This window comes from Hakea prostrata, chromosome 10 (assembly GCF_041222555.1).
Source record: "Hakea prostrata isolate BN-2017 chromosome 10, UWA_Hpros_2, whole genome shotgun sequence".
Lineage (NCBI taxonomy): Eukaryota > Viridiplantae > Streptophyta > Magnoliopsida > Proteales > Proteaceae > Hakea > Hakea prostrata.
The window spans coordinates 38,316,289-38,343,033 of record NC_142609.1 but is presented as its reverse complement, the minus strand read 5'-3'; the positions used below and the strand labels follow the sequence as shown (position 1 = coordinate 38,343,033).

The following is a 26,745-nucleotide window of genomic DNA, read 5'->3' as shown; positions in this document are numbered from 1 at the left end:
TCATTTTTTCGTACATGGGCATTTATAGGTCTCCATTGAATATGACCGTACCACTTCAAATGATTTTCCTAAAGCTTATCACTTATGAGAGCAATTCCTAGAAGAACTCTAATATGATCATTCATTATCTTATTCTTCTTAGTTTTGCCACTCATTCATCTTAGCATCTTCATTTCTACTATACCGAGTTTACCTATCTAATTTTTTTCAACCGTCTAGCACTCTACACTATACATCATAGCTAGTAAAACAACGGTTCTATAGAATTTTCTTTTAATCTTTAATGGAATATCATCTATCAACACAAAGTTGAACCTCTTTGCTTCATCTACCCTATTTTAATTCTTTAATAAACATCATCTTCTGTATCATCTCTTTCATTTATGATTGGACCTAAGTATTTAAAAAAATCATTCTAATGAATCTCTTTATTGTCAAGTTTGACCACCTCATCGTCTGCTGGCCCAATCATGACTATAGTTACAAACTATATATTTTGTTCCTGTTCTACTTAATTTAAAGTCTTTTGATTCCAAAGTTGTTTTTCACGATTCTTACTTAGTATTAATTCTCACTGGAGTCTCATCTATCAACACAATATCATTAACAAAATGTATATATTTAAATAAAAAGAATATAAAAGTGAGGAAAATTTTATTTTAAAAAATAATAATAATAATTGTAAAGAAGAGAAATGAAGTCCTAGAACTTTTCCTACATTTAAAATTGATACAGTTTTGCTATTCAATTCAAACTCTAAAATTGCTTTTCTACATACAAAAATATATAATTATAAAAAAATTCGTCGTCCAAAATGAAATTGTGTTTTCATCAATTTTCGCAGAGTACCATTGCATAGACTCAAAATCGAAGAAGCAGGTTGGCGCAAGTCCCTGCCGTTTCAGCGTGACAGTTACGAAAATGGCAACGCTTGCCCGGAGGCTAATTTCCGGAAACCTCACACCGCTCCGGTCTTACTGTTCTTCACCGTCCTCCACTTCTCCAGCCAATAACAAGCTATTCGTTGGAGGTTTCTCTCTTTCCTCCTCACTTCACCCCTTCCCCAACCCTTTTCTCTCTCGCCATGTATTAATCTGAAACTTGGTTCTGGTGCTAAAGGTCTCTCATGGGCAGCAGACGAGAAATCTTTGAAGGACGCTTTCTCTTTTTTCGGAGACATAACGGAAGGTAAAAATGCGAACCTTTTCTGGGTTTCCTGTCTCTTGTTTTGTGGAGAAACCTTGCATCTTTGAACGATTCCTTGGATGCGTCACACATGTTCGATGAAAGGTTTGATTGATGACAATTCCTTTTTACATCTTCTTTTGTTAAGCTACTTTTACAGCCTATCCTTTTACATTAGGCATGTGATACCCGGCCAGAAATGTACTGTCTTTCGTCTTCTTCCATGCATTCTCTTATCCATAATCTTTGACTTCCGACTTTATGCATACGCTTTGGTAGAATCTCAGTAACTTTTATGGACACTCACTATTTATAACTATGTGAAGTTTATCATGTTACTGTTCGTCTGGTTGCAACTAAAGTAGGGACTAGAATTAAATGGAGACTTTTGTTTTGTAGTTCGTACTTTATACTCAAGTGTTATCAACTCTAATCATTGAAAATCTTAGTTACTGTGTTTTTCCCTGCAATCAGATACATTTTTAATGAAAATTCAATAAATAAGTAAATAAAGATTTCATGAAAAGTATACGATAAGAGTTCCCAATGCTACCTATTGGCGCAATGAGACTTTAGCTAACTACTACTAGAGAACTAACATTATCTGGGAGGGAAGATCTAAAATTACTCGGGAGAACTTGATCCCTTGATCTTTGGCTTGCCATTGATTCACGGAGCTAACCAGTGGTTGGGGTTAGAATCAAGGAAACAACCTCTTTGTAAAGCAGGGTTAAGGTTGAATACATCTGCCCTATCTGGGCCCATTGGTGGAAGCCTCGCTCACTACAAGGCCCCCCATTTTTAGCATTTTACATGTTGGGGTGTGGGTGATGGTCTATGGTACATCTTTAGAATACAGATCAGGATTAGTTTTGCTTCTCTTGTTACCTTAATGAAGTAAAAGGTTACTAATATGAGGATTAGTTTGAAGTTCCTTATATTACAGCACATTTCTATCTTGTCTCATCATATTCTGTTATTACAATAAGACATTGAAGCTAGAATTCATGTTGTTCTCTGATGCACTGGCATCAAATTAGTAGTTTTATGACAAGTTTGGCAAAGGAAGTGTTTAATTCAATAGGGTGTTCCTTTTTCTGTTCTCTCTTCCTTATATTTGAGCTTGTGATGAAGAATTCATATTAAGAATGAAAAGACAGAGGTAAGAGAGCTTCCATGGGTTAGATGCTTACTTATAAAGTTAGTCTTTAATGATCTCAAGAATAAGTGATCAAACTTTGGGGAGAAAAAAAAAATTCATTGCAATTAGAAGAATGAGAAACTAGAAGTCTGGTATTCACTTTCTCTCCCCATCTTATGTTACTTTTTCCCTTATATTTTCATTTTAAAATTTTCCCAATTTACATTCTACGTTCTTTACTATTAAGTACAGTTTTCACATTTTTACCCTGTTTGTTTCCATATAAGAAGGCAAGGAAGGAACTTCTTTTTCTTTGTTAAGTCTATTCCTTTTTCAATAACTTTGTATGCATTTACAGTGAAACAAACAGTAGTATAGATTCTTTTTGCAATAGAAACAAAAGGTACCCTTTGGCATTGCAGATCCTATTTGTTTCTTTCCAGCTTAATGAGTTCACAACCAACTGAAATGTCCATGTGGCCATGACATGCCAAACATTTCCAACAAATGAGATCAACACTAGTGGGCCAGTGTAATTCACAATCATCATCTTTATCTGTTAAATTCCCACCTTTAACTGTTGAGAGCACTTAAATTTGGAAATGTGATGTCTCCTCAAGATAAAATGGTCTACTATGAGAATTGTACTTGGAGGCTGTCTACATTAGGAGAAAGAGAAGAATGAGATAAAAGGACAAATAGAATTGGCTATCAATTCAATGGGCTGTCATATTGGAATGAAAGCCCCTTATTGATAAAGTATGTGAGGGTCAGATAAGGGTTCCAAGTCAGAAGGCTACAAACTGGTGGCATAAAACACATCAATACATCCAAAGAACTGAGGAGATTGACAACCAGGCAAATTTTTGTTACTGCTGTTTCTGAGTTCAGATGTTTTCAGAGAGGAGAAAGATAAGAAAAGATCAATAATGAAACATCATTTGACAGGACTGTGGAGGACTTATCTGAAGATTGATTTGATATTTGATTAGCATGATCCCTAATTTAATATAATAGTAAAGGCTACTAGGCTTCAGAAAGCTAATTCTTTTATGCCACCCTGTGTTTGTAAGTGAGAAGATAATTTACAAGAACCAAAAAACAAAAAAGTAAATAAAGTAATTAATTAAAAAAAAAAGGAAAAGAAGAAGAAAACATACAAAGTCGTCTGCAACAGATTCATCACAATCGTCCACTACAGGGCTTCTACTGTCACCATGTGTAACTATTTCTAACCTAGCAATCTCAAAACCATAAGTTGTACCCCAATCCTTCATCTTCATTCTTAATTTCTTGGTTAGATGGTAAAATCAATAGTTCTCTTGTTTCATGTTTGATACCCTTAGACTGAGTAAGAAGCATTCTTTATTTTCAACTTTAGAGTAACTTTCCACAGAAACAGATATGATTGCTGCTTTTCCATTTCCATTTGACTATATTCTATTAGGGTAGTGCAGGGCTTTAAAGCCAATAAGCCATTGATAGAATTAATTCAGTTGAAGATTGGTGTAGCTAAGATGGTTGGGAAATATGATTTTCAGCCAATCAGAGTTGACTGGATCTGTTTTACACTTGGGATCAAAGGAATGTTTCATTCATGAGCATGTGTCTCTGGCATGCTATGGGAGAACATAAACTAACAGTTATAACTTTGCAATTCTATTTGTTGGTCAGTTTGCAGTTCATATTTGTGAAACTGGTATTAGTAGGGATGCTGAAGCATGAGATTGGTTCTGAGCTAAGAATTTTTGTTTAGCACATACAGCTCTATATTGTAAGACTAGTCTTTAGATGAGTAATAACATTGCATAATTATCTCATTATATATGTAAGCAAGCATCATCATGCTATTGATATATTTGTATAGTAGACTTATGGATTTTAATACTTAATGATATCTAAAGCCAAAATGTTGACATGATGATTTTGGTTGTTTGGTCTTACATTTGTTGGGTAAGAAACAAAAGGGTTTCTTTTTTTGTTATCAATATTTTCAAGGTGTCCCAAGCGTATACCATCTTTATGATTATTTCACAGAGATCTATGTTTTACTTAGCTTTTTACTATTTTCGTTCACGTGAAATTATTGGTTTCTGTGCTTTTTATCTATTTTTGTTCATGTGAAATTATTGGTTTCTGAGCTCCAGTGAGGATCATGTATGACAAAGACACTGGGAGATCAAGAGGTTTTGGTTTTGTTTATTTCTCAAAGGATAATGATGCACAGTGCGCCAAAGATGCCATGGATGGAAAGGTAAGCACATGATTACCATAGCCATTTGTTTCAATGCAGAGACATTCTTCCAATGATATGGTGCCAAAGAAAATAAATAAAATATCTAATTCTGTAAATCCACTGAGATGATCCCTATTGCAGGCATTTTTAGGTCGGCCATTGAGGATTAGCTATGCTCTTGAAAAGGTTCGTGGTGGACCTGTTGTAGTCCCTCGCATATCAAATATTGGTCCAAATAATTGAATGATATTCAGATAATGTGTCTATAGCATTTGTTTCTTAGTTAGATCTCATGGTGAAGGGTTCTGAACTACTTATTTATGTAATAGTAACTAGAAAATAAGAGGTGAATTTTGTTTGAGTCCACTGTCCATTTATAAGAATGAGCAAAATCCTATCGCCTTGTTACACAAGAAATAAAAATCTATACTTGAATTGTGGGGCAGGGCTGTGTCTTTGGAGGGTTTGGCAAAACAACTTTGTAGTTGATCCCAGTTAGTTATTATTGTCCCTGTTTTGTGTGTTTATGTATCTCTGTTCTGTGAGGACTAAGAAATAAAAGGCAAGGTTTAAAGTTCTCTGAGCTGACTGCAAGGGATATTTAGCACTTTCCCCTATGCTTCTTGCTCCAGAACCCACTCCCAAATGATAATTACAAATTTGTGTTCTGGTATGCAATGGCCAATTTGATGAGTAACTACTAAATCGGGGGTCTGTCTTGGAGAGGAAAGGAAGAGGAGGGTTCTGGATTACTGAACAGGATATACAGAGTTCTATGGATATTATGCTAATAATGTTTGGTTGTCAATGTTCATTACTTGTTCATGTACTCTCAAATGCTGAATTGCTTGAAATGCTAATGCAAACGGAGTAAAGGCAATCTGAAAACCAGAAATAGAATGAGGTTTACCTATGTGCATACACATGAATATTTTATTATTGTTGTTTTTTATTCTGAATTCTAGTGGGTTTGGCTGCGTTTCTTGTGCATTATGCTGGATATATTCGTTGTTTAATCTTCTGGATTCTAGTGGGGTTTGGCTGCATTTCTTGGTGGATTATCCTGTTTTGAACACTGGCCTTTAGCATTCAAGGACACATATATCTGATGGGTAGGCCCTAAGGGGTTAGGTACATTATTATGTGCTTTATGTGGTGGCTGCTTTTTTGTTTAACTTTAATAAAATTGATTTCTATCCTACCTTTTGCTGTTCACAGCTTGTGTTCTTTGTTCTATAGCTAGATTGGTGAGATGTGGATTTAGATATAGATTTGATATTACTGTTGCAGCCGAATGGAGATTCCTTTGAACCATACATTCTTTATTTCCTCTCTGCATTTGATTTGGAAAATCTTCTTTTCTTCATCCACCAACTAAAGTCTCCTGCACGTGAAGCTGTGAATGCTCTCAGAACCCAGAAAATAAACGCTTGAAACTTTAGAGATATCACAACCAAGGTCACTTCTTTTTTTGTTTCATTCATGTATTTGGAACTGAAACTGTGATGTTTTCTTTTAATTAAATGGTAGCTGGAGACACAATGACTCTTGAAATTGGAAAAACCTGTGACTTCGAAGCAGGCAGAGAGGAATCACATCTTTTTGAATTTGATTTGTGAGACCAGCTGTGAAAAGCAAGGAGAAAAGTAGTAAATTATTGTTCAGAAACCTAACCTAGATTGGCCAGATGAAGGGAAGGTACGAATTGAATAAATAAAAAAAAGCCAACTTGGAAGCATGGAATGAAGAACTTCAAAACCAGCTCCAAGTGTCGCGGTGTCAAGCATTGAAGCTACCCATTAATGAAATATAACCTCCAAAACTTATAAAAATCAAAAGTAATTATTGAGAAATGAGCTTCAAGACTTTTGAGGCGTAGAAGAAGTCAAAGGCAGCAGGTCTAGAAGGAGTACAACCACCAAAGGCTCCTCTCTAGTGCTTTGCGCCACTGTCCATGGTGGCGCCACCCATTCGCCACCGCCGGAGTAGGGATGGGCATGTTCGCTCATGTTAAATAACTAAGAGGAACAAACAAAACCTAATTAATGTGAGGGCCTGAGGGGTGTGAGTCACTAGTGTTTGTTTGTTTTGTTTGTTTTTCAACCAAAAAAAAAAGGTGTCTGCTTGTTTCAACACCTCACTCGAATCTCGATCAAGAAAAGAGAGAGATGTTCTTCCACTTGGCATCGCTTCAAAAGCCATCTTTGGCTCCCCGTGACCTTAGAAACCCATATCATCCTTGTGGCATCAAAAGATTAGGGATTAATCTAAGAGGTCATCAGATTTAGTTGGTGCTCAGAGAACATTATGTGGACGTCTTGTCTATTCCATCATATTTTTAAGAGCAGGATCTTCTATTAGTCATAGAGGATAGTGTATCATTTTTTTGTTATATTTTTCTATCATATATTTAAGAGGAAGATTTAGCTTGAATCATAGTGATATCCTATCCTCTTAAATATATGAATAAGAAATGTAAGGGGAGCATAATCTTCCACATGATGCATTCATCTATTGAATATGGCAAAAGAGAAGTTGTGTGTGATTTAGTTCGAAATTAAATCCCCTCCAGAAAAATGTTGGTTTGTATCCATCCTAAGCTAATAAGTGGAAGGCACGCATCCAATAAAATCCCGTAAATCCATCTAGGTCTTTTCAACTTTGTATTATGAACTCTTGCAAACGACAAAATACGAAAATGAGTCGGAACTCTTTTTTTTCATCTTCATTTCTTGTACAAGGGCGCTTTTTATATATTGGGGATGAGGATATGACATATGCCATTGGTAAGAGTCAGAACCACGATTTCTTCACTAAGAGGTGTTAGTCTTGCCAATCAAGCAACTCTATGTTGGGAAATGACTTTTATCATATCCATTTCTCACAAAGACATAGATCATCAATTTCCCTTTGAATAATGACACATTATCCATTAATCACATCCAAAAGTTGAGGTAAGATTTAGAAGATAAAAAGAAAATTATATTAATTTAATCTTAACCTTTGGATGTGACTGATTGACAAATGTTCTTCATCTAAAGGAAAATGAATGGTCAATTTCCTTATCAAAAATGGACCTGATGATAAAATTCCGTTAGCAAATGAGTAGGAACTAGGTACGGAAAACTAAGTACATTTTTTTTTCCAGGAGATTTTATATTGGAGATGGGGGTATTACATAATATAACCTATAAGGTGTGGCATTGCCCTGACTTCAACGAGATTCAAACTCTAACTCGTACTTGAAGATATTAGTTTTTTTTAACCAATTAAGCTACTCCTGGGGGGTTAAAAATACATTATTTCAAACACAAATGACAAATTTTATTTTTTTTTCCCAAGAACACAAATGATAATAACTATTACAAGAAACCAATATCCCCACTACCAGGGGTTGGTACCGAGATCAATAATCCAAATATTCATGCACCGGATGATCCACACTAGGTCAGGAGACTTCCTGTCAAATTCAATACTCCTATGCATGATCCAGATAAAATAACAAATAATCATTAGAATTGACAATATCCACCCAAGAGAAGCTTCATAGAAAAGGATCTACATTGTTTGCTGCCATAAAAGTGTGTAAGTAAACAAAGATTTTAGATTCAAATTTTAAATCTAAATGCCATTCTTACTTGATGAAGAATGACCCAAACATTTATAGTGGCAGAAGATTTGAATATCCCTGTAGAAAAACTTTATTTGGAGAGAGAAGATTGACAGAAACATGCACTAATCTATGAAGTAGTTCTCAGTTCTCACAAGTGGTATTTGATTGTTATATTTCTGTTCCATGAAAAACCATCTCAGAATGAAGAGAAGCGACAGTTCAGCAACTGCTATCATGAAAGAAGGAAAGGAAAAGGAGAATGGAAGCTAGAAGAAATTGTGTTCTTGGGTGGGTGTAGGACCCGCTGCCATTAATTTGGTAACAACACTGTTTATGTTTGCACATGCCTATCATCATCTCGCCTCCAAACAAACGCCATTAACATCTATTGTTTTCAAACACAGCCAGCCCAGAAAGAGCCATCTCATTCACTTACCCTAGCCAACTAATTAATAAAGGAATATTGTTGTGTTCTAACTTCTATATTTGCTGTTCATCTCTGTTCACCACTGTCATGAAGGTGCGTGTCATAAGCTTCAGACCCTACTAGTTCCTTTAACAGATGATTCTTTTTATTCTTACTCTTCTGTGAATTCAAATTCTCAGTATGATTCATGGTTGTTGCAATACCATTATTATTACGAGTGTAAATAGATTGGATTCGGATAATATTGCTGTCATATTCGAACAGATTTGGATAACATCATATCAGTTATCAGACGGATTTAAGTCGGAGTCGAATGATGTTTAAATATTGACTCTCATTCTTATTTTGAGATTTGGTGATAATTTCACTTATCTATTTAGAGCACTAATTATTAGTGTTGTAAGCATGGTATCATTAAACAAGTGAAGTCAAAAGCTGTGGTGGGGTTGTGGTGGAGGCAGCTTTTCTAAGCTAAGTTCTGATTAGTGAAACTTAAGCTTTGAGTTTCTTAATTTAATAGTCTACCCAAAACCCCTATTTGCAATTAGTACAAATCTATAGTCAAGTTTTGGGTTTCTTATAAGAAAGGATGTTTCTTATGGACAAGGCAGCTCTTATAATTTAATTTTCTAATTAATATGTAGGGTTATCTTAAACTCATTTTAAAACCTTTTTTTCTTTGTTGGGTTGGTTTAAGATTCAAATGATTGCTTACAAGGGAAAAGGGAAGGAGATCTCGAATTGACTTCATTTGTTTTCATAGCCAAACCAAGAATACAAACATTCTTGTTGCCTATAAGCTTGGACTTTTTTGATAAAAATGGCAACACCTATGTTGAGTGCAAGGGAAGTTGTTTGATCAATGAGAAAGGGAAAAAAATAACGGATATTTCATGGTAACGTGAATGACAATAACTAAGGATGCAAGTTTGACTCTAATGGTTTCGAACCTATGTCTTAATCCGCTATGCGTCCAAAGAAGATAGGGATTTTATATTCTAATCGATAAGATAGATCAGAATGATTTGACACAATCCTATCATTCTATCTGATATTTTTGATAAATGTAAATAAACATAACAATATGGGATTATGAATAGTTTTATCATACAGTAATAACTCATGTCTTCAATGCTTGTGGTTATTCAGATCTGTGAATTTTAATAGCATATGAATAGGATATAAAGAGTCAACTTAAATGTCTGAATCAACTTTTAGTTGTGCATTCATGGTCTACTTGTCTTCTTTGGAATCTGATTTTGGTTGTGGGATTTGGACGAGCGGAAATGTTTAATGCGTTTTAGTTTTCATCTGGGCGAAAGTCGAATTGTTCTCATTTTGACATTGAACTGATTCATGCAATTGTAGTGACAATAGAGAATCTAGACGTGTTACCCTTGATGGTGGAGTGAGGACCACTACGTTGCAGTCCTCGATAATATGCATAGCATAAACCCTATAATTCATGACCGCTGAGAAATAGGTATATAGATTCGACATATTCACTATTAATATCAAATGAATATGTCAATTTATATTGTATGTCGTTTATTGAAATCAAAATCATGTACTTATGTTAAATCATATCATACCGAATAAATATGATACGGCATCAGTAGGTAGGGTAATGATAGGGATAAAATGACTGCTACCCAAAAAAAAGAAAGGGATAAAATGACACTAATAAACCATATCACATCAATATCATACGGAAAATTAAAACAATTTTGTACTGAATAAATATGGTATGATAATGATATGACATTTACCACTTTTTCCTAATAGATGTTGAGAAGTGGGACTGAAGCAAAGCTCATGAACCCCATGGACTCCACCATGAACATGATCTCATTGATAATATGATATGACATTGATCCCTTGCATGGTAGATTCATCTAACCACTTGTTTTCCTCATTATTATACAATTTTCTTTCTCTTTTTTATTGGAGGTTCATTTGAGCCATGTTATACATACGTTAATTACATTTTCAGGAGAAATTAATATGGACGAAGCTTCACCCATAACTCTAAGGGAATTAAAACTCTGATCTCCTACGTGAAAACACATTTGAAGATTATATTACTATTATTATACAACTGTTTTTCATATCATTTCATGTCAACTCATCACCACCGTCTGTTCTGGCAACTTCTACTGGACCCACGGCATTGCTTTATTACAACCATCGATCTTACTATACAGCTTTTGTTTTACAACCAGTTAGCATTTCTTGGAGAAGAGAGAGCTTAAAGTTTTTTTCTCTTTAGGGTGAAAGAGGGCCCAAAGTTGACTAAGTAAGATTCGGAAACATGTGGACTTCCACCTCACATGTAAGTCTCATAATTGATGAATTCATGTTCAGCTGGTGACATTTGTCAACATATCCCTCCCCTAATCTACTACCAGATTGAGGTGGTGGGACCCACACTAAGGACCTAGCCCTATCCAAACTGTGCATGGATAGGTTTGGCGTAATGGTTGGTGAATTACAGTTAAGATGCAAAGAAAATCATTGGATCGGACACATTGCGATTTTAGATTCTAGACAAATTCATGTAATTGTGTTAGGGCTGTTTGGTTACATGAATCTAGAGATTTCAAACTCCCTAGATTCATGAATTCGAGATTTATGCCCGTTTGGTTGTGAAAATCTTTAGATTCATAAAATCTAGAGATTCATCTTTTTACATTCAAAACATAAATATGTAGATTTATAAGTATTCACCCTTACTATAAAAGGGACTAAACATTTGCGCATTCACAAAAATCACGTCGATCAAATAGTTTTTCAGAATGAATCTTACATCTTTATAAAATGGGCTAAACACACACATAGAGTTCGCTTAATCAAGCCTAATCTTTGTAGTTCAATATTGAGTTCAAATGCACTACCAAGGGTCTCAAAAATTACAAAAATGCTAATACCAACTTGTGTACAAGCATAATCTCTCAATCGAGATCCAAAACCCAATAAAAAACCCCCAAGATTACAACCTAAATCATGATAAAATACATCATACATTGACACTAAAAGAGAAGAGAAAAAACCCTATCACACAAGATGAGGAACCCTAACAAATCTCTCCCAAAGCCCTAAAACGAGATTAAATACCTAGGTTTCAAATTGGTTGATTCATTGGCACCTATTCAAGTCAGATGGAACTAAGAGTTCAACCTCAAACCATTCAAACCAATATAGAAAATAACTAAATAAAGGAATTTCTTTCCTCTTTGTAAAATTTTTCCTTCGAACTATATTTTTATACTCTGAAAACATTTAAATTCTAACCTTCTACGTGAAAGCGTTGGTCAAAAACCGACTAAACCACCATTCGAGATTACCTTTTTACACCCTTCATATTTTGTAACTCTTTGTGAAAAATTTGAACAAACAGCTCACATGGAAAGATTCTTAGAAAACTGAAAAGTCAACAATCTTCAAAGTGGGAATGATCATGACCGTTGACATTGGTGACCGAGGAATTGAGTAATGAGTAATTATAGACGGTGATAGACAACCAAATCTTCCAACGGTTTTGGAAGTCAAATCAATTCTTCCCTACAGATTTCTTAGGTTTTTTTCCTTCTGATAAATCACTAAAAAACTGCTCAGCCGTCCAAAAAGAGCTAATTTATAGTAGGGTCCACAAAAGAAACGGTTGGGATCAGGCACACATTTGTATAGTGTACGACCAGTTACACAAAAATGGGATCTTTCTCTATCTCCTCTCCATTCCATAAAATTGTTGAGTAATGGCAAAGAAATTTATAAACCAGAGAGAAAAGAAAGGCAAGAAATTTACCTAATCAGAATCAAATTGAAGTTCCTGAGTTACAGAGATCCATTAATTCTTCATCACTCTTTCTCTCTCTGTTCCTTGGCTCTTTTTTTCTTCTCTCTGTTTTTGGTTTTAAGTAATCTTTCTCCTTTCTTTAATGGCTCTATGGTGACCTGATAAGAATCAAACTTCAACCCTTTAGGATTCAAATCTCTTCTTTCTCAACGTTGTTCTTTCCTTCCTATTCAATGGAGAAACCAGAACCAGATTCCCTTTCTTCTTCTTCAACCCTTCAAGCCCTCCCTGCAAGTAGCAGTGGAAGGAGGAGTAGTGCTTCAAACTCACCTGAATTCGAGTTTTGGATGGTCAGAAACCCTTCATTCCCACAACCCCAACTACTTACAGCTGATGAATTGTTCGTCGATGGTGTTCTTCTCCCTCTGCAACTCCTCCCACAACATTCTGAAACACCAAAACCAGAAGAACACAAAGCTGAATCAAAAACCCCCAAGCCTGAAGCTTTGCCTGAGCCTGAGCCTGAACCTGGACCTGAGCCGGAATCATTAGCAGCTTTACCAGGGTCATCGCCGGTTTTGTCTACTTCAAAGAGATGGAGAGACATTTTCAGGTTAGGAGAGAAGAAAACAAGTGCTACAGGCGAAGAGACAGAGAAGGACAAAGAGAAGGAGAAGAAGAAAGAGAGAAAGAGTGGTAATGGTGGCAATGTTACAGGGACGGAGTTGAACATCAACATATGGCCATTCTCTCGGAGTCACTCTGCTGGTAATGGCGGAAATCGGCCTAAATTGGGCGCCGCCGCCGCGGCTGCAACCAGGAAGGTGAGTAGCGCACCCTGTTCACGCAGCAACTCGACCGGCGAATCCAAATCCAGAAAATGGCCGAGTAGTCCTGGTAGAGGTGGTGGGGTTCATTTGGGGAGGAGCAGCCCAGTTTGGCAAGTCCGCCGCGGCGGCTCCGCCTTAAAAAACTCCGATCGAAACCCAACTCCGGTGGCCCGAAACGCCGATAAGAGTGGAAAGAAAGAAGCCGTCGAGCCTCGCCGGACCAAAAACAATGGCAGTGGAAACGGGACGACCAGGGTTTTGAATTTGAATGTTCCGATTTGCATTGGGTATCGCCACCATTTGAGCTGTAGAAGCGACGTGAGTAACAACTCTGCGGCCGCCGCTGGTGGCGGTGTTAGTAGTAATAGTAGTAGCCGCGGTCAGAGCACCGGTGGTGGAAGTAATAGCAGCGGGGGCGCCGCCGGAGGCGGTGGAAATACTGGTAGCCTCTTGAACCTGCGGACCATTTTCTCGAAGAAAGTGTATTAAGTAAGCTTTTGAGGTTTAATTAATTACTTAATTTCAATTTGAAGCTTCTGTTTTCTCTGGAATTGCTGATGAATGCTCTGTAATTGTGTCTATGTACTTAAAACTATTGTTCTTAACTAACTTAAAAAGGTTGGTGTAAAGGTAGTTATGTTGTTTAATCTCTTCATCTCCCAAACTAACAACCTAGGAGAAAAAAATCTGGGTTCCTTGACGTTCATGAAAGGGACTTGTTTCAGCATTCTGCAACTGTTGATACAGAGTTACCATTTATAGGATATTTTGGACTGAAACAGTGGGCTGTGGTGGTCAGCAATGAAGATTGGAGACTGAAATGGAAATATAGGATCATGGGATTAATAATGCAATGGTTGACGAGTTGAAATTTAACAACATCACCATTGTTGAAGCAGAGGAAGAGCCAAGAGAGAGAGAGAGAGAGAGGAAGGGTGGTAGTCTAATCACAAGTGGGTGGACATAATTGTGAATGGCGACTAATACGGAGTCATATGCTCTCAATCTGTTTGTGGATATTCCTCACCTATTATCACATTCCCATGTTCTGAGAATGATGAAGAGGAATTAGAGGAAGAGGGCACTTGCTCTTACGGGGTGTAAATGGATAATCAAAATCCATTTATATCACATTCCTCCCATGTTCTGAGAATGATGGGGAGGAATTAGAGGAAGAGGGCAATTGCACTTAGGGGTGTAAATGGATAATCGAAATCCATTTTTGAATTCGCATACGTTTAGTGATATTCGAATCCGTTCGATTGCATACGTTTAGTGATATTCGAATCATTATTAGTAGGATGTAAATATGGTATACCCATTTCTTACCAATAATTATCCATTGGATTAAGTCTCTTATTTGGATTTTTTTTATTTGAAATATGTGACTGTTTTTCTAGATTTTCTACTAAAATAACTATCCAAGTTGTTAAATTCTTAAATTTCAAATCTAGCTTCACAAATAAAATGGTAAAGATGTCAACAAGTAGTCGAAAACTTGTATTCATACCCATTTAGAAGAATCTACTTAAGAAAATAATTATCCGATTATCATTCGAATCCGTCCAAAAACCGATAGAATATTATCCGAATCCGTCCGAATATAATAGGATGTGAATATGGTATTAGCACTATCCGATCCGAATCCAATCCGTTTACACCCCTACTTGCACTTGCACTTGCACTTACACAGTTAGGGTCAAAATAGGGTCAAGTTGGACCTGGGCTTTTTAAAACCCTGCCCTTGAGCTTAAATAACCTAGCCTTGTCTTGACTTTGATTCTAACCCTGACCATATAGTGTTGGATCATGTTAGATACTTTACTTTAGCCCTAGCCCTGGCCATAACCCTAACCACAAAACAATAAAACAATGTATAATTGTCCTATTTTCACCAAGAGTAACCTACAAGATGGTAAAGTTAGGTCAATCTTAGTCAAAACCTCAACCCTTAACCTAATCAAAGCCACCATGGTCTTGCCCCAACCCACCCCGGACTTGTTCAGGCTCAAGCGGCCGGGGTGGATTTTGGTCATCAGGGCCTAATTTGCTCCCCTTCTGCTGTTGTTGATATTTTTTGAAAATTATCAATATTTAATTGTTATCATATACATACGCTAATATCGGATTGGAAGTGTTTGATATTAAATCTAATACTGTATATTAAAGCCACAACAAGAAGCCAATTCACCAGACCCATGTGATTGGATCATATTGAAGATCATCAATCAATTTAAAGTATCTCACAATATGATACTTGTGTATACATATCCACATTGGATACAACCGATACGAGACATATCGATACATGTTTCTCTTTTTTTCCCCTTCTAAAAGACATATATTGAATTGCAATAAAATACATTGGTCAATATGATACATTACTCAATACAAAACGACATCTCTCAATATCACTTAAATGATATAGTATTCAATATTGATACTTTAACCTTTCTTACCCAAAAAGTAAAAAGTTTAACCTTGATTAAAACCTGTGTTTCTTAAGATGGGAGTTCCCTAAATATGAGGTAAAGAATCAAGTAAATTACTTTACTGAAGCAGGCAATTAGGCCTCCCTTTCATATATATAACACTTCCTAATTGTCTTCATGGGTGAAGACTGAAGAAAAGAGGGTGTTGAGGTGGGGGTTCCTAGGACCACTAAACAATGGACGAAACATGGCTACCCACAAAGAAGAGGCATTGTGTTGGTCCCTTCACCACCGCCACCATAGCCATGGGCCACCACATTTATGTTTGCTTGGAAGAAACTCTCTGGACACTTAAGGACAGCTTCAGGAATTTGTACAATTTGGGTAGAGACTAGAGACTCTGACCTTCGATTGACAGTGAAGTTGTCTTCTTCCTCTTTCTTTCCCCATCAGAAGCTGAAGCTGTGGCAGTGAATTGGCCTCAGAGCACCAAAAACACAAAACCCCCAGATGGATAGAAAGGGCTTTGCCTTAATATATAGCAGATCAAAACAAATGCAAAACCTGACCAGAAACTGAACCCAAACTGGATTGATTGAGCCCGATATCAAACAGATAAAACCCAGGAAACTGAAACTGAAATATTTGGTCAGCTTCAAAAATCAAATATTATCAGCCTGAGACCGGTTCGGCCTAATTGACCGGATCATCAACCAGCTCACACCCCTATTGCAATGTGAAAAAGTGTCAAGATCCTCTCCACTCGGATGCACGGTACACCCAACTTTTCCTTCTCACAACACGTTTTTGTGTCAGGTGTGCTATGAAAGGGAAAAGTTGGGTGCATCATGCACCTGGGTGGAGGAAATCCAAATCCTGTGAAAAAACAATATATCTAGAGGAGAGGGAGTAATGAATAATGACCATGGCTACGGGAGGCCGGTTTTCATGTGATATGTCTTTTACTCTTTTTATCTATCTTTTAAAGCCTAGGAAACAAAATAATAATGATAATTACTATTGTCCCCCCTGTGCTTTGATTTTATTATTAATCAAACATCATTCTTTATGAAATTATTATTGTCCCCCTCACTTTTAATGGTGTTATGTGGTTGTTAACATTGAATATGTAATGTCTATTTTGCCCTATATTAAAATTAAGAAGTCAAAAAGATGATATTACATTATTTATAGAAACCATATTGAATGCCAATTATATCCTTAAAATCTAATATTTTAGAATCAATTTTGGATTTGAAAGGGTACGAGTGTTTCCATTTAAAATATGATCAATCAAGAAAGTTTGTGAGTTAATTACTTATTGAGATCTTGCTTCTTTATCCCTAATTTCATCAAAATGTGCATTGTAGTGAAGGTGAATTGTTTCACAATACAAATGTAAAACAAGTGATCTGGGAGAAAAGAAATGAATCTATCTCTGTGTGTGTGTGTGTTGTAATTTTGGAATGTACAAAAAGAATAAAATAATAATGATCCCTGCTACATTGTGATACTTGTTAATGAAGATCTTACTATTATACTAAAAAATATATATCACATGAATTTTCAGGTAAGGTTCATCTTCAATAGAAGTGTTGTTCTGAAATTATTTTTCTTTTTGTTTTCTTCTAAGAATTTAATCCAGAGATTAGTGGAACCACACGCTTATAGTTGTTGAAACTCTCAAACTTAAATTAAATTTTCCTCAATCACAATAATGGAAGTTTTGCAAACAAATTAATGCATATAAGATGTTTATTGATAAGAAATTTGGTAACATGAACAATAGTTAGCATATATTATGTGATTTTTAATTTCCAACTTTAAATTAAATTTTATCTTCCCTCATCTTTAGTTTCTATTTTGAGTTTTATCTCAATCACATCTTTTCTTTATTTAGTGGTTTCTTTTTAGAAAAAATAATGGATTTAAGATTATTTTTTTCATAGTTAATTAAATGTATTATTATAACTTGACAAATGTGTAAATAAGTAAAGAGATAATCTCAGGGTTATTTGTGAAATTTTGAGAAAATATATGGATGCCACATCATTAGTAAACTAACAGAGCTTAATGGTAGGAGGCATTAGTAACTATAGACAAAGTTAAAGATTGGATTAGTAATTTTAAAAATAAAGGGTTATAGTAGTAATAAAATCGAAGTACATGAAGGCAACAGTAATTATCCCTATATAATAATAGAATTTTGGATTTAAGAGATACAAAGTACAACACGATAACCATTAATTGTGTGATTATGTTTTACGTCTTCTTATACTTGTTCTTCCATACGTAGCGTAATTAAGGAAGAAAAGTTTGCATATGGAACATTCAAAGAGAAAGAGAGAAAGAGAGAAAGTTTAGAGAACCCGCATGATCCCTCACTAAGAATGGAGATGGAGATCTTTCTTAGGACCCTTTATTTGTATTTGTAACACAATAAGTAGATGGGTGTTTAAAGTCATCATTCATCATCTTTGATGAGAAATAATGGGATCACTGGACATTTGGAATGTCATTTATTTTTATGTTTCCTCTAAGCTGTAATTACTCCCCATCTCCCGGTTGCAAATGCCTCAAAAAAAAGACTCATAATTGTTAGTTGGGATCTAGGTTCTACTTTTGTGTCCCCCCCCCCCCCCCCCCCCCCCCCCCCAATTCCCAGGTCTCTCTCTTTCCTTCTCCCTTGTATATTCCCTCTCCTTCTCCTTCCCTTTTATAGGCATCCTTCATTTGCTGAATCTCAAGCAGGGTGGGAAAAAGGGGGTAAAAAAAGTCAATTTTTTCGTGAAATACCGAAGTATAGTTTATTTGGTTCAATGAGGTAGAAAGTTGGCAAAAATTAGCAACTTGTTTCCTGATGTAGCATGCTTCTTTTCTCACTGTATCATTTTTCAAAATCTCACATATTTATTGGGAGTTTGTGGAAAAGTGAGGGGAAAAACAAAAGTGAGACCCACATTAAAAAGTTTTTTACACAATACTGTCATTTCCTTTTCTTTCATATTCTTCCACCCCACTATATATAGATTCTACATGTTTATTTTTTCACCTTTTTTTCCCACCCCACTTGCAAAACAAACGGTGCCTTTGGCTGCGTAAGGCACCGTTTGTTGCTGGAATAAAGGTGGGGTGGGAAGTAAGGGGTGGAAAAATTTTGAAACAAGCAAAAAAAAAATTTACTTTTCCTTTAAATCCTAAAAATGTATATTGTTTGATTGCTTGGGGTGAGAAAGTTAGAGACAAGTTTACTTAAATTAAGAAAACTTGTCTGATGAGGTAGCAACTCAACTTTTCCACCCCAAGCTTTTTCAAAACCCCATAAAATGTGTGCGATTTTGTAAAAATGTGTGAAAATGTAAAATGTGAGACCCACAATCAACACTTTTCCACACTTTCTTTTCCTTTCCTTCTCCTTCACCCCACTACACATAGAGCCCACATGTTTTTTTCCCCCACCCCACATTTGCAAACAAACTCAGCCTTAAGGTTTTTGGTAATGAAATTACTAATTCATCAATATTAAGGTTTATATATATATATAAACCTAAATGTAGATTTATTTATTTTTTAATTCTTAAAATTTCCTAATTCTTAGTTTAAAAATTATTTAGTTCAAATTTGACATATCTCTAATTTTCAATATGATAGGCTCCTTAAATCTTGAGTGTATTCTCACAAGCACAGAGAGGCTATTGGCTTGGTGCATTAAGGAAACCGTTTGAACCTAAGATGGAGTCTTTGATAAGATGTTTTGGGATATTTGCTACTATATAAGAATGATGGGGAATATTTTGTTAAGAGGTTAATTTAGGGAATTTTGGGTGAGAGTTGTTGCTCTCTAGTAGCTGTAGGTATGCCTACTGTTGGCTTGTTTTGAGTTCTTGAGTTTATCAATTAATAAAGCATATTTGCTCCATTATCTCTATTATCGTTGCATTATTATTTTGTTGAATCTAGGATCCTAATAACTTGGTATCAAAGCAATACAATTCTAGGACCATGGCAAAGCGGTAGGGTAGGATGGGGATGATTAATGTAGAGATGAAGAAGATTGGGTGATTGCTTTGCAGTGGGGGGGCTAATGAAGTGTTTAGGTAGGAATTGAGAACCTTGCTTCAAAAGGGGAAGTCCATAGAGGTGACTTCTCATTCGTCGGAAGTAACACAGGTAGATCAAACTCCAGCAGAGGGTGAAACGGCGGTTCCTTCCCGATAACTTGATGCCAACATTCATGGAGGGATCCGTGGGGTGGATTGCTAAAGCAAATCGATTCTTTGACCTGTATGAACTGGAAGAATGGGAGAAACTTATATCTGCAACAATATGCTTCGAAGTGCTGCTTAGGGTGGATGTGGTTTAGGGAGTTGCAGCAGCCTTTGAGATCATAGAAAGAGTTAAAAGAAGCCTTAATCCAATGTTTTTGTTCAGCGCAGATGCAAACTCCCTATGAAGCATTGACTATCAAATAGGGACCATGGCAAAGTCCAGGGAAGGATTCAAAGCTCTCATAGTGGCGGCTGAAATCACGGAGGAAGGTTGGCTTCAAGGGGTTTACCTTGCTGGCTCAAATGAAAAGATTAGGGTAGAAGTTAAGCTCTTTGGGCCCACATCATTAGGCCAAATTATGAACCTAGCCCAAGCTATACAAGCACGTAATTGGGCTTATAAATATCCCAAGAAGCCAATTAGAGCCAATCAAACTAATCAACCCAAAGCCCATCCCAACGATACTTTACTTTAAGCCCAACTAACTCTACTGGACCACGTACCACCCCTGGAAACAATTCGAACCAGGCTGTAGCAATTTTATTGATCCAAAAGGGAGGTGAACCATCGTCTCACTCTTCTCAAACATGATCTACAATTTATGCCGTGACAAGAAGCCCTAGTAGGTCGCAATGGCTTTCCCAGGAAGAGATCAAAGACAAAATGGACAAGGGGCTTTTGTTTTAGAGATGGACCATATACCAAGGGCTACCAATGCCCCCAACAAGCAACTCGGAATGCTTATGCTTCAAGAGGAAGATGAGGCGGAACTGGTGATGGCTATTGCTAAGACTGATAGTGGCAATGGAGTGATCAAAATGGAGCCAATGATGGAGTCGGAACTTTCGAGCCCATCTTTGGTAGGAATTAACTAACCAAAGACTATGCAACTGAGGGTTGGCTGGCAATAATGGAGTTCTAATTTTGGTGGATTACAATGCCACTCATAACTTTGTGTCAAAACAACTAGTGGAACCATTAGGATTGAATGTGCAAGAGAAAACTTTTCAAGTGACATTGGGCAATGGTATGCGGAAAAAAGCGATGTGAATAGGCTGGAAAGTTGCGACAATCATTAGGGGAGAAATTTTTGTATTAGACCTACTTCCGTTCGATCTGGGCAATGTAGACATTATTTTGGGAGTAGAGTGGCTAGTAGCACTCAACAAAATCAGAAGCAATTGGCACCACCAAACCATGAGTTTTGAGTGGCAAGGAAAGAGTATAACGCTCTATGGAGATCCCACCCTATTGTGCAAGGAGACGATGATTAAGAAAATTTGTGGAGAGACATACAAGTAGGGGGAGAAGCTTACTGGCTGGAACCACAACTCACTAGTATGGAGGTTAGGGAGCACTAGGAATACACTAGTTTATTGGATTATTGAGTGAGTTCACACATTTTTGCGGAACCTACTGAATTGCCACCTCATAGAACCCATGATCATACCATTAGGTTGTTGGGGGTAGTATGTCCCCTAATGTCCGACCTTACCGGTACCCACACACCTAGAAGGACGAGATTGAAAGATCAGTACAAGAGATGTTGACTGCAGGACTGATATGACCAAGTCTAAGCCCCTAATCTAGCTCGGTCTTGCTAATTTGGAAGAAGGATGGCAGTTGGAGATTTTGTGTGGACTATCGGTTCTTGAACAAACTCACCATCCCTGACAAGTTTCCTATTTCGACGATAGTGAATTATTCGATGAGTTGGGATCCATTTGCGATCCACTTTTGTTTTTCTTACACAACACCACTTGGTGGTAAACCGGAAGAAGTGCTCTTTTGGTGTTTCAGTCTTGGAGTATTTGAGGCATACTACTATGGTGTGGCAGCGGAACCAAGGAAAATTAAATGCATGGTGGAGTGGCCCCAACCTAGAAATCTTAAGGCCTTACATGGATTTATGGGTTTGACGGGATATTATCGACGAATTGTTAAAAACTATGGGAAGATAGTTGCCACCCCCCCCCCTCTCCCCACTAATTTGTTGAAGAAAGATGCATTCAAGTGGGATGAGAAGGCAAAAAAGGCTTTTAAAGCACTAAAAGAAGCCATGATTGCAATTCCAGTGCTAGTTTTACCTGACTTTACGAAGGAGTTTGTGCTAGAGATTGATGCTTCGGGATTTGGATTTGGTGTTGTCCTTATGCAAGAAGGGCATCCAATCGCTTACTGGAGTCAAGTGTTGTCACAACAGGTTCAAGCGAAGTCTATCTATGAGGAAGAGCTAATGGTAATTGTGATGGTCATTCAGAGTGGCACCATTATTTGATAGGACAACATTTCAAGGTATGCATTGATAAAACTAAAGGTTAAAATATTTATTGGATCTATGTATCATTGCAAAGGATCAATAGAATTGGGTGATGAAGTTGTTGGGGCTGGATTTTGAAATTATCTATCGGCGAGGCAGTAAAAATAGAGTTGCAGATGCACTCTCTAGAGAGTTGGATAGTGAAGCCTACCTCTTCTCGATGACAACAACATTCTGGTTGGGCGGCGAAGGGTTAGAAGTGGAAGTGCAAGCTTTCGAATGATACAAAAAGATAGTTCAAGCACTGCTTCAGGGATCACACGAGTACCCAGATAACTAGCTCAAAAATGGGACCCTTTTGTACAAAACAGGTTAGTGATACTAGAAGAATCACAATTGATTCCGAATTACTTGCTGAAAATCATTCTAATCCATTTGGTGGTCATTCTAGATTCCTACGCACATGTAAGAGGCTAGCTAGGGTTGTGTATTGGGTTGGAATGAAGACTATTATTTGAGATTTTGTTGCTAGTTGTGATACGTGCTAGCGTAGAAAATACCAAGCTATGAAGCCAGTTGGCCTCCTACAACCCCTACCCATACCATAGAGGGTTTGGGAGGATATTAGTATGGATTTTATCAGAGGGTTGTCAAAGACCAACGGTGGAGATACAATATTAGTAGTGGTTGATTGACTGTCCAAGTATGGACACCTCATAGCTTTAACCCATCCTTACAGTACCAAGGATGTAGCTGTTGTGCTTAGTAGGGAGGTCATTCGACTACATGGATTCCCTAGGACCATTGTTTCAGATACGGGTCGTGTGTGTGTTAGTAATTTTTGGTTGGAGCCCTTCAAATTTGCATTTGCTCACTTGAAATTCAACAGTGAATACCACCCATAGACTGTGGCCGGACGGAGTTTGTTTGTTACAACATGGAAATATATCTTCATTGTTTCTGTGCACACCGACCACGGGACTAGGTAACTTGGCTACCTTGGGCTGAATATGGGAACAATACAACTTTCCACTCAGCCACTAAGATGACTCCATTCCAGATTGTGTACAGACCAATAGTGTTGTTACGTTGGGAAGATGGATGGTTCAAAGCAGATGAAGTTGACTTGTTCCTACGGAAGCGAAATCTAGTGTTGGATGATCTCAAAGCTAACATTCAAGTTACACAGAACCTAATGCATGCTTTAGTTGATCCTCATCGTAGGGATGTCAGCCACCAAGTGAGCAAGAAGGTCTTTCTCAAACTCCAGCCTTGTTGCTTCCAAAAGCTCACCAATCGCCCCCAACAAAAAGCCTAGCCGTCGTTACTATGGAGCTTTTCCAATTGAGCAAGTGGGGTCAGTAGCATATCGCTTACTTGTACCCATTGATTCGAAGGTCCACCCTATATTTCACGTCTCCTAGTTGGAGAAAGTTATCGGACAATGTATTACCCCCAACCACTTCCTTCTTGTTTCGCAGAGGATGGAGAACTACAAATTACTCCGGAGGGTCTGTTGGCTATTTGTTTCTCTCCTCAAGGGGTGCTGGGAGTGTTGCTCAAGTGGAAAGGACGCAGTGTGAGGATACTTGGAAGGACTACGACGGGGCAAATGACCAATTCCTAATTTTCAGCTTGAGGCCAAGGTGAAACTGTTGGAGGGAAATGTTGATAGACCCTCTATATCCCGAGTGTATTCTCGCAAGCACAAGAAGGCGGCTACGGGATTTTGTGAGCAGCAGTTAAGGAAAGAAAACACATCTACCCTAAGACGAAGGCTACTGAATAAAGAATGATTTGGGGAATATTTTGTTAAGGGGTTACTTTAGGGAATTATCTACCATAAATATTGGGGAGGGTAGTACGTTAGGATCACCATTTGTCATAAGGGAATTTTGGGTGAGAGCTGTTGCTCTCAGGTAGCTGTAGGTATACCTACTACTAGGTTGTTTTGTGTTTTTGAGTTTGTCAATTAATAAAGCATATTTTCCCTACTATCTCTATCATCAATGCATTGCTGTTTTGCTGAATCCAGGATCCCAACACAAATACAGCAGAAAACAGCAAAATTTTATGCTTAAGAGCAGGGTAAAATGACCAGGTGCTGATTCCGCCTTAAGTATACTTTCAGAAATATTAATAAAATCAACATTCAAGTCTTTGCCTATTTATCTCTCAGGAATCCTTCCCTTCACAAAAAACTTTGAATGGTAAAGCTGAGACTTGCATCAAGGTTTTGCCCTCGGATGGTCATCCAAAATAAGCTAGAAAAGGGCTACTAGTTTAAAATTCCTTGCCTGCCTTAAGTTTTCCAGGTTATATTTGACCTTCTACAAATTCTTACAATTTCATCAAATCTGATTTCACATTGTTCATCAAGTAACTCACTACACAGATGACTAGCCTTGGCAGCCATATCTAATAGTTACTGTGAATGAGGACTTTACCTGATTATTTATCCAAGAACTTCTTAAAGTGAGACGAGGCAAACCACCTCAACATCTCCCTGTTCTCTCTTATCTTCTTGTTGACCAAAATAGAAGAAACTTAACCACAGGTAGTACATACCGGAAAGAGTAACCACGAGATCAGATCACTTGGCGGTAAACAGAACCCCTTACCTATCCATAAACATTATACTAACAGCAAATCCAAATTGTAGGATGCATGCTGCCCTTATCCCAAGATCGTGTCCCCTTCAAAAGCTCCAATCACATTGAAGCAACCCAAGCAGCAGAAGAGCCTCCCTGCATCAAGAGGAATCCACATATCAGACCCAAGCGGGATAAGGGCAATCATAACAGTAGTTTCAAACTATTAAGAGAACTCCAGATCAGTTGAAATTTTCCATAAAATTCCAAGAAAGTTTCCCACATTGGTATAAGGCATTGACTGAAATCACATTTAGTTGCTGGGAAAGAGATAAGACCAAGACTTAATGGGCTCTAGGATCCATTGCAGATATGCTGACAATTTTTATCTGCACGTCTATGCAACAGATTATTGGATAGTGATACATATTAAACAATTAGATACACAGATGAAAGTGACAAAGCTTAGCCATGACCAAGTAAATTCATCCATTGAAGAGTATACGATTCATATTGAACTCAAACAGAGTGCATCTCTTATAACTTTCCACCAGAATTAATGAGCACGTACAGATGATAGGGCAATAAAATTGCAGCTTTTTATGAGTAATCAAAAGCCAAGATATAAGAACAGGTTCTGGTGGTGTCTCACAATGATAGTATTGCTGTGAACATTTCCTTTATCTATGGAGCCAACTTTGGGCATGAAAGAGAGGTGTTGTGGAGTGATATTCGCAATCTTAGCTCCCAAATATCCTCTCCTTGGTGCCTACTTGGAGACTTCAATGCCTTCAAGGATCTGGAAGATAAACTTGGTGGTAGTGTCCCAACGAGTAGAAAGTATCAACCTAATGAACCTATGCGTAGGTGCATGCATGATTCTAATTTCACAGAGCTCAGATACATTGGTCACCATCTACTCATTCCCCCCCCTTTTAAATCTTACACAAAAATAGATCCCACTAAAAATCATTCATATTAAGTAACTTGAACCAATGAGGAAACTAGAATAGACTAAAAACCGAGTCAATTATAACTTAAAAGGGAATATTCCCTTCACAAAAAAAAAAAAAAAAAAAACTAAAATAACCAAAATTGAATCTCTGGTTCAAACCAGCCAAACCAGTTCAATTTCCAAAAATAAGATAAAAACTAAGCATGGAAATATAAGTACTTAAGTACTTATATTTCCATGCAACTTAATTATCAGTGTTTAATTCCCTATGCAACTTAGAGTTTAGGTCAATAAAAGCATATTACACAGAAAAAGGCCCAACATGTGTAGAAGCTAACCCTAAAAAGGAAGCCCAATTTGGTGATAAATCTAATAATCATCACTACAGTTATTGTTTATGCGGATAACATAGCAATCAGTAATGATGCTGAAGAAGAAATCTCCTTTCTAAAAATTCAATAGGTTACCAGGTGTGAAACTGAAGAACGGCACCTCAACTGCTTCTCAGGAATTCAAGTACCCATATCCAACAAACCATATTGCAAAGAAAGTATGTTCTAGACCTGTCAGAAGAAACTAATTTCTTTTTGGGGTAAGAGATCATTCATTCAAAAGAAGAGCACCACACAGGTCATGAAGCCAAGAAGTAGACTGCGGCCAAATTGTCCTTCCTGCTAAGGACAAGGCCTTCTCGCCAAGGAGTGAGCAAACAACATTTGCTCCCCTCAGAATAAGGCAAAACGAAAAAAGAGTGAAGGAAAAACTCAGATTGTATCATCGACAATTAATTCATCCAAAAAAAATCATCGACTATTGGCCTAATGGTAAGTGAAGCACCTCTTCCATCGGAATGAATTGCTGAGATAACCAAACTGCAATCTGATTCCACCAGAATCTATGGTATTTCTTCCTCTACAGCAATTCTCAGTGCTACCTGATTGCAAGCATGTGGATTCTCCTACTGAAGTTAACCATCAACTAAGTAGCACCTCTAGAAAAGGGAACAATAT

General features: G+C 37.2%; 3 protein-coding genes across 3 annotated transcripts in view; 2 read left to right on the top strand and 1 right to left on the bottom strand.

Moving 5' to 3' along the window:
• The first annotated feature begins 756 nt into the window (after positions 1 to 756).
• LOC149002801 (RNA-binding (RRM/RBD/RNP motifs) family protein) lies at positions 757 to 6,568 on the top strand. Its single transcript, XM_089136245.1, has 4 exons — positions 757 to 1,030; positions 1,120 to 1,188; positions 4,474 to 4,580; positions 4,704 to 6,568. Exons 1-4 carry the CDS (start codon positions 922 to 924, stop codon positions 4,803 to 4,805), a joined length of 387 nt encoding a protein of 128 aa, XP_088992371.1. The 5' UTR covers positions 757 to 921; the 3' UTR covers positions 4,806 to 6,568.
• Positions 6,569 to 12,355: 5,787 nt separating this feature from the next.
• Positions 12,356 to 14,321, top strand: LOC149002800 (serine/arginine repetitive matrix-like protein). The gene has a single exon (XM_089136244.1). The coding sequence runs from the start codon at positions 12,632 to 12,634 to the stop codon at positions 13,715 to 13,717; it is 1,086 nt and encodes a 361-aa protein (XP_088992370.1). The 5' UTR covers positions 12,356 to 12,631; the 3' UTR covers positions 13,718 to 14,321.
• Positions 14,322 to 23,938: 9,617 nt separating this feature from the next.
• Positions 23,939 to 26,745, bottom strand: part of LOC149002799 (uncharacterized protein At4g22160) — a 33,447-nt gene continuing 30,640 nt past the window's right edge. Inside the window, 1 exon segment of the mRNA XM_089136580.1 lies at positions 23,939 to 24,936. Coding sequence (XP_088992706.1) covers positions 24,888 to 24,936 — 49 coding nt within the window. The 3' untranslated portion in view covers positions 23,939 to 24,887.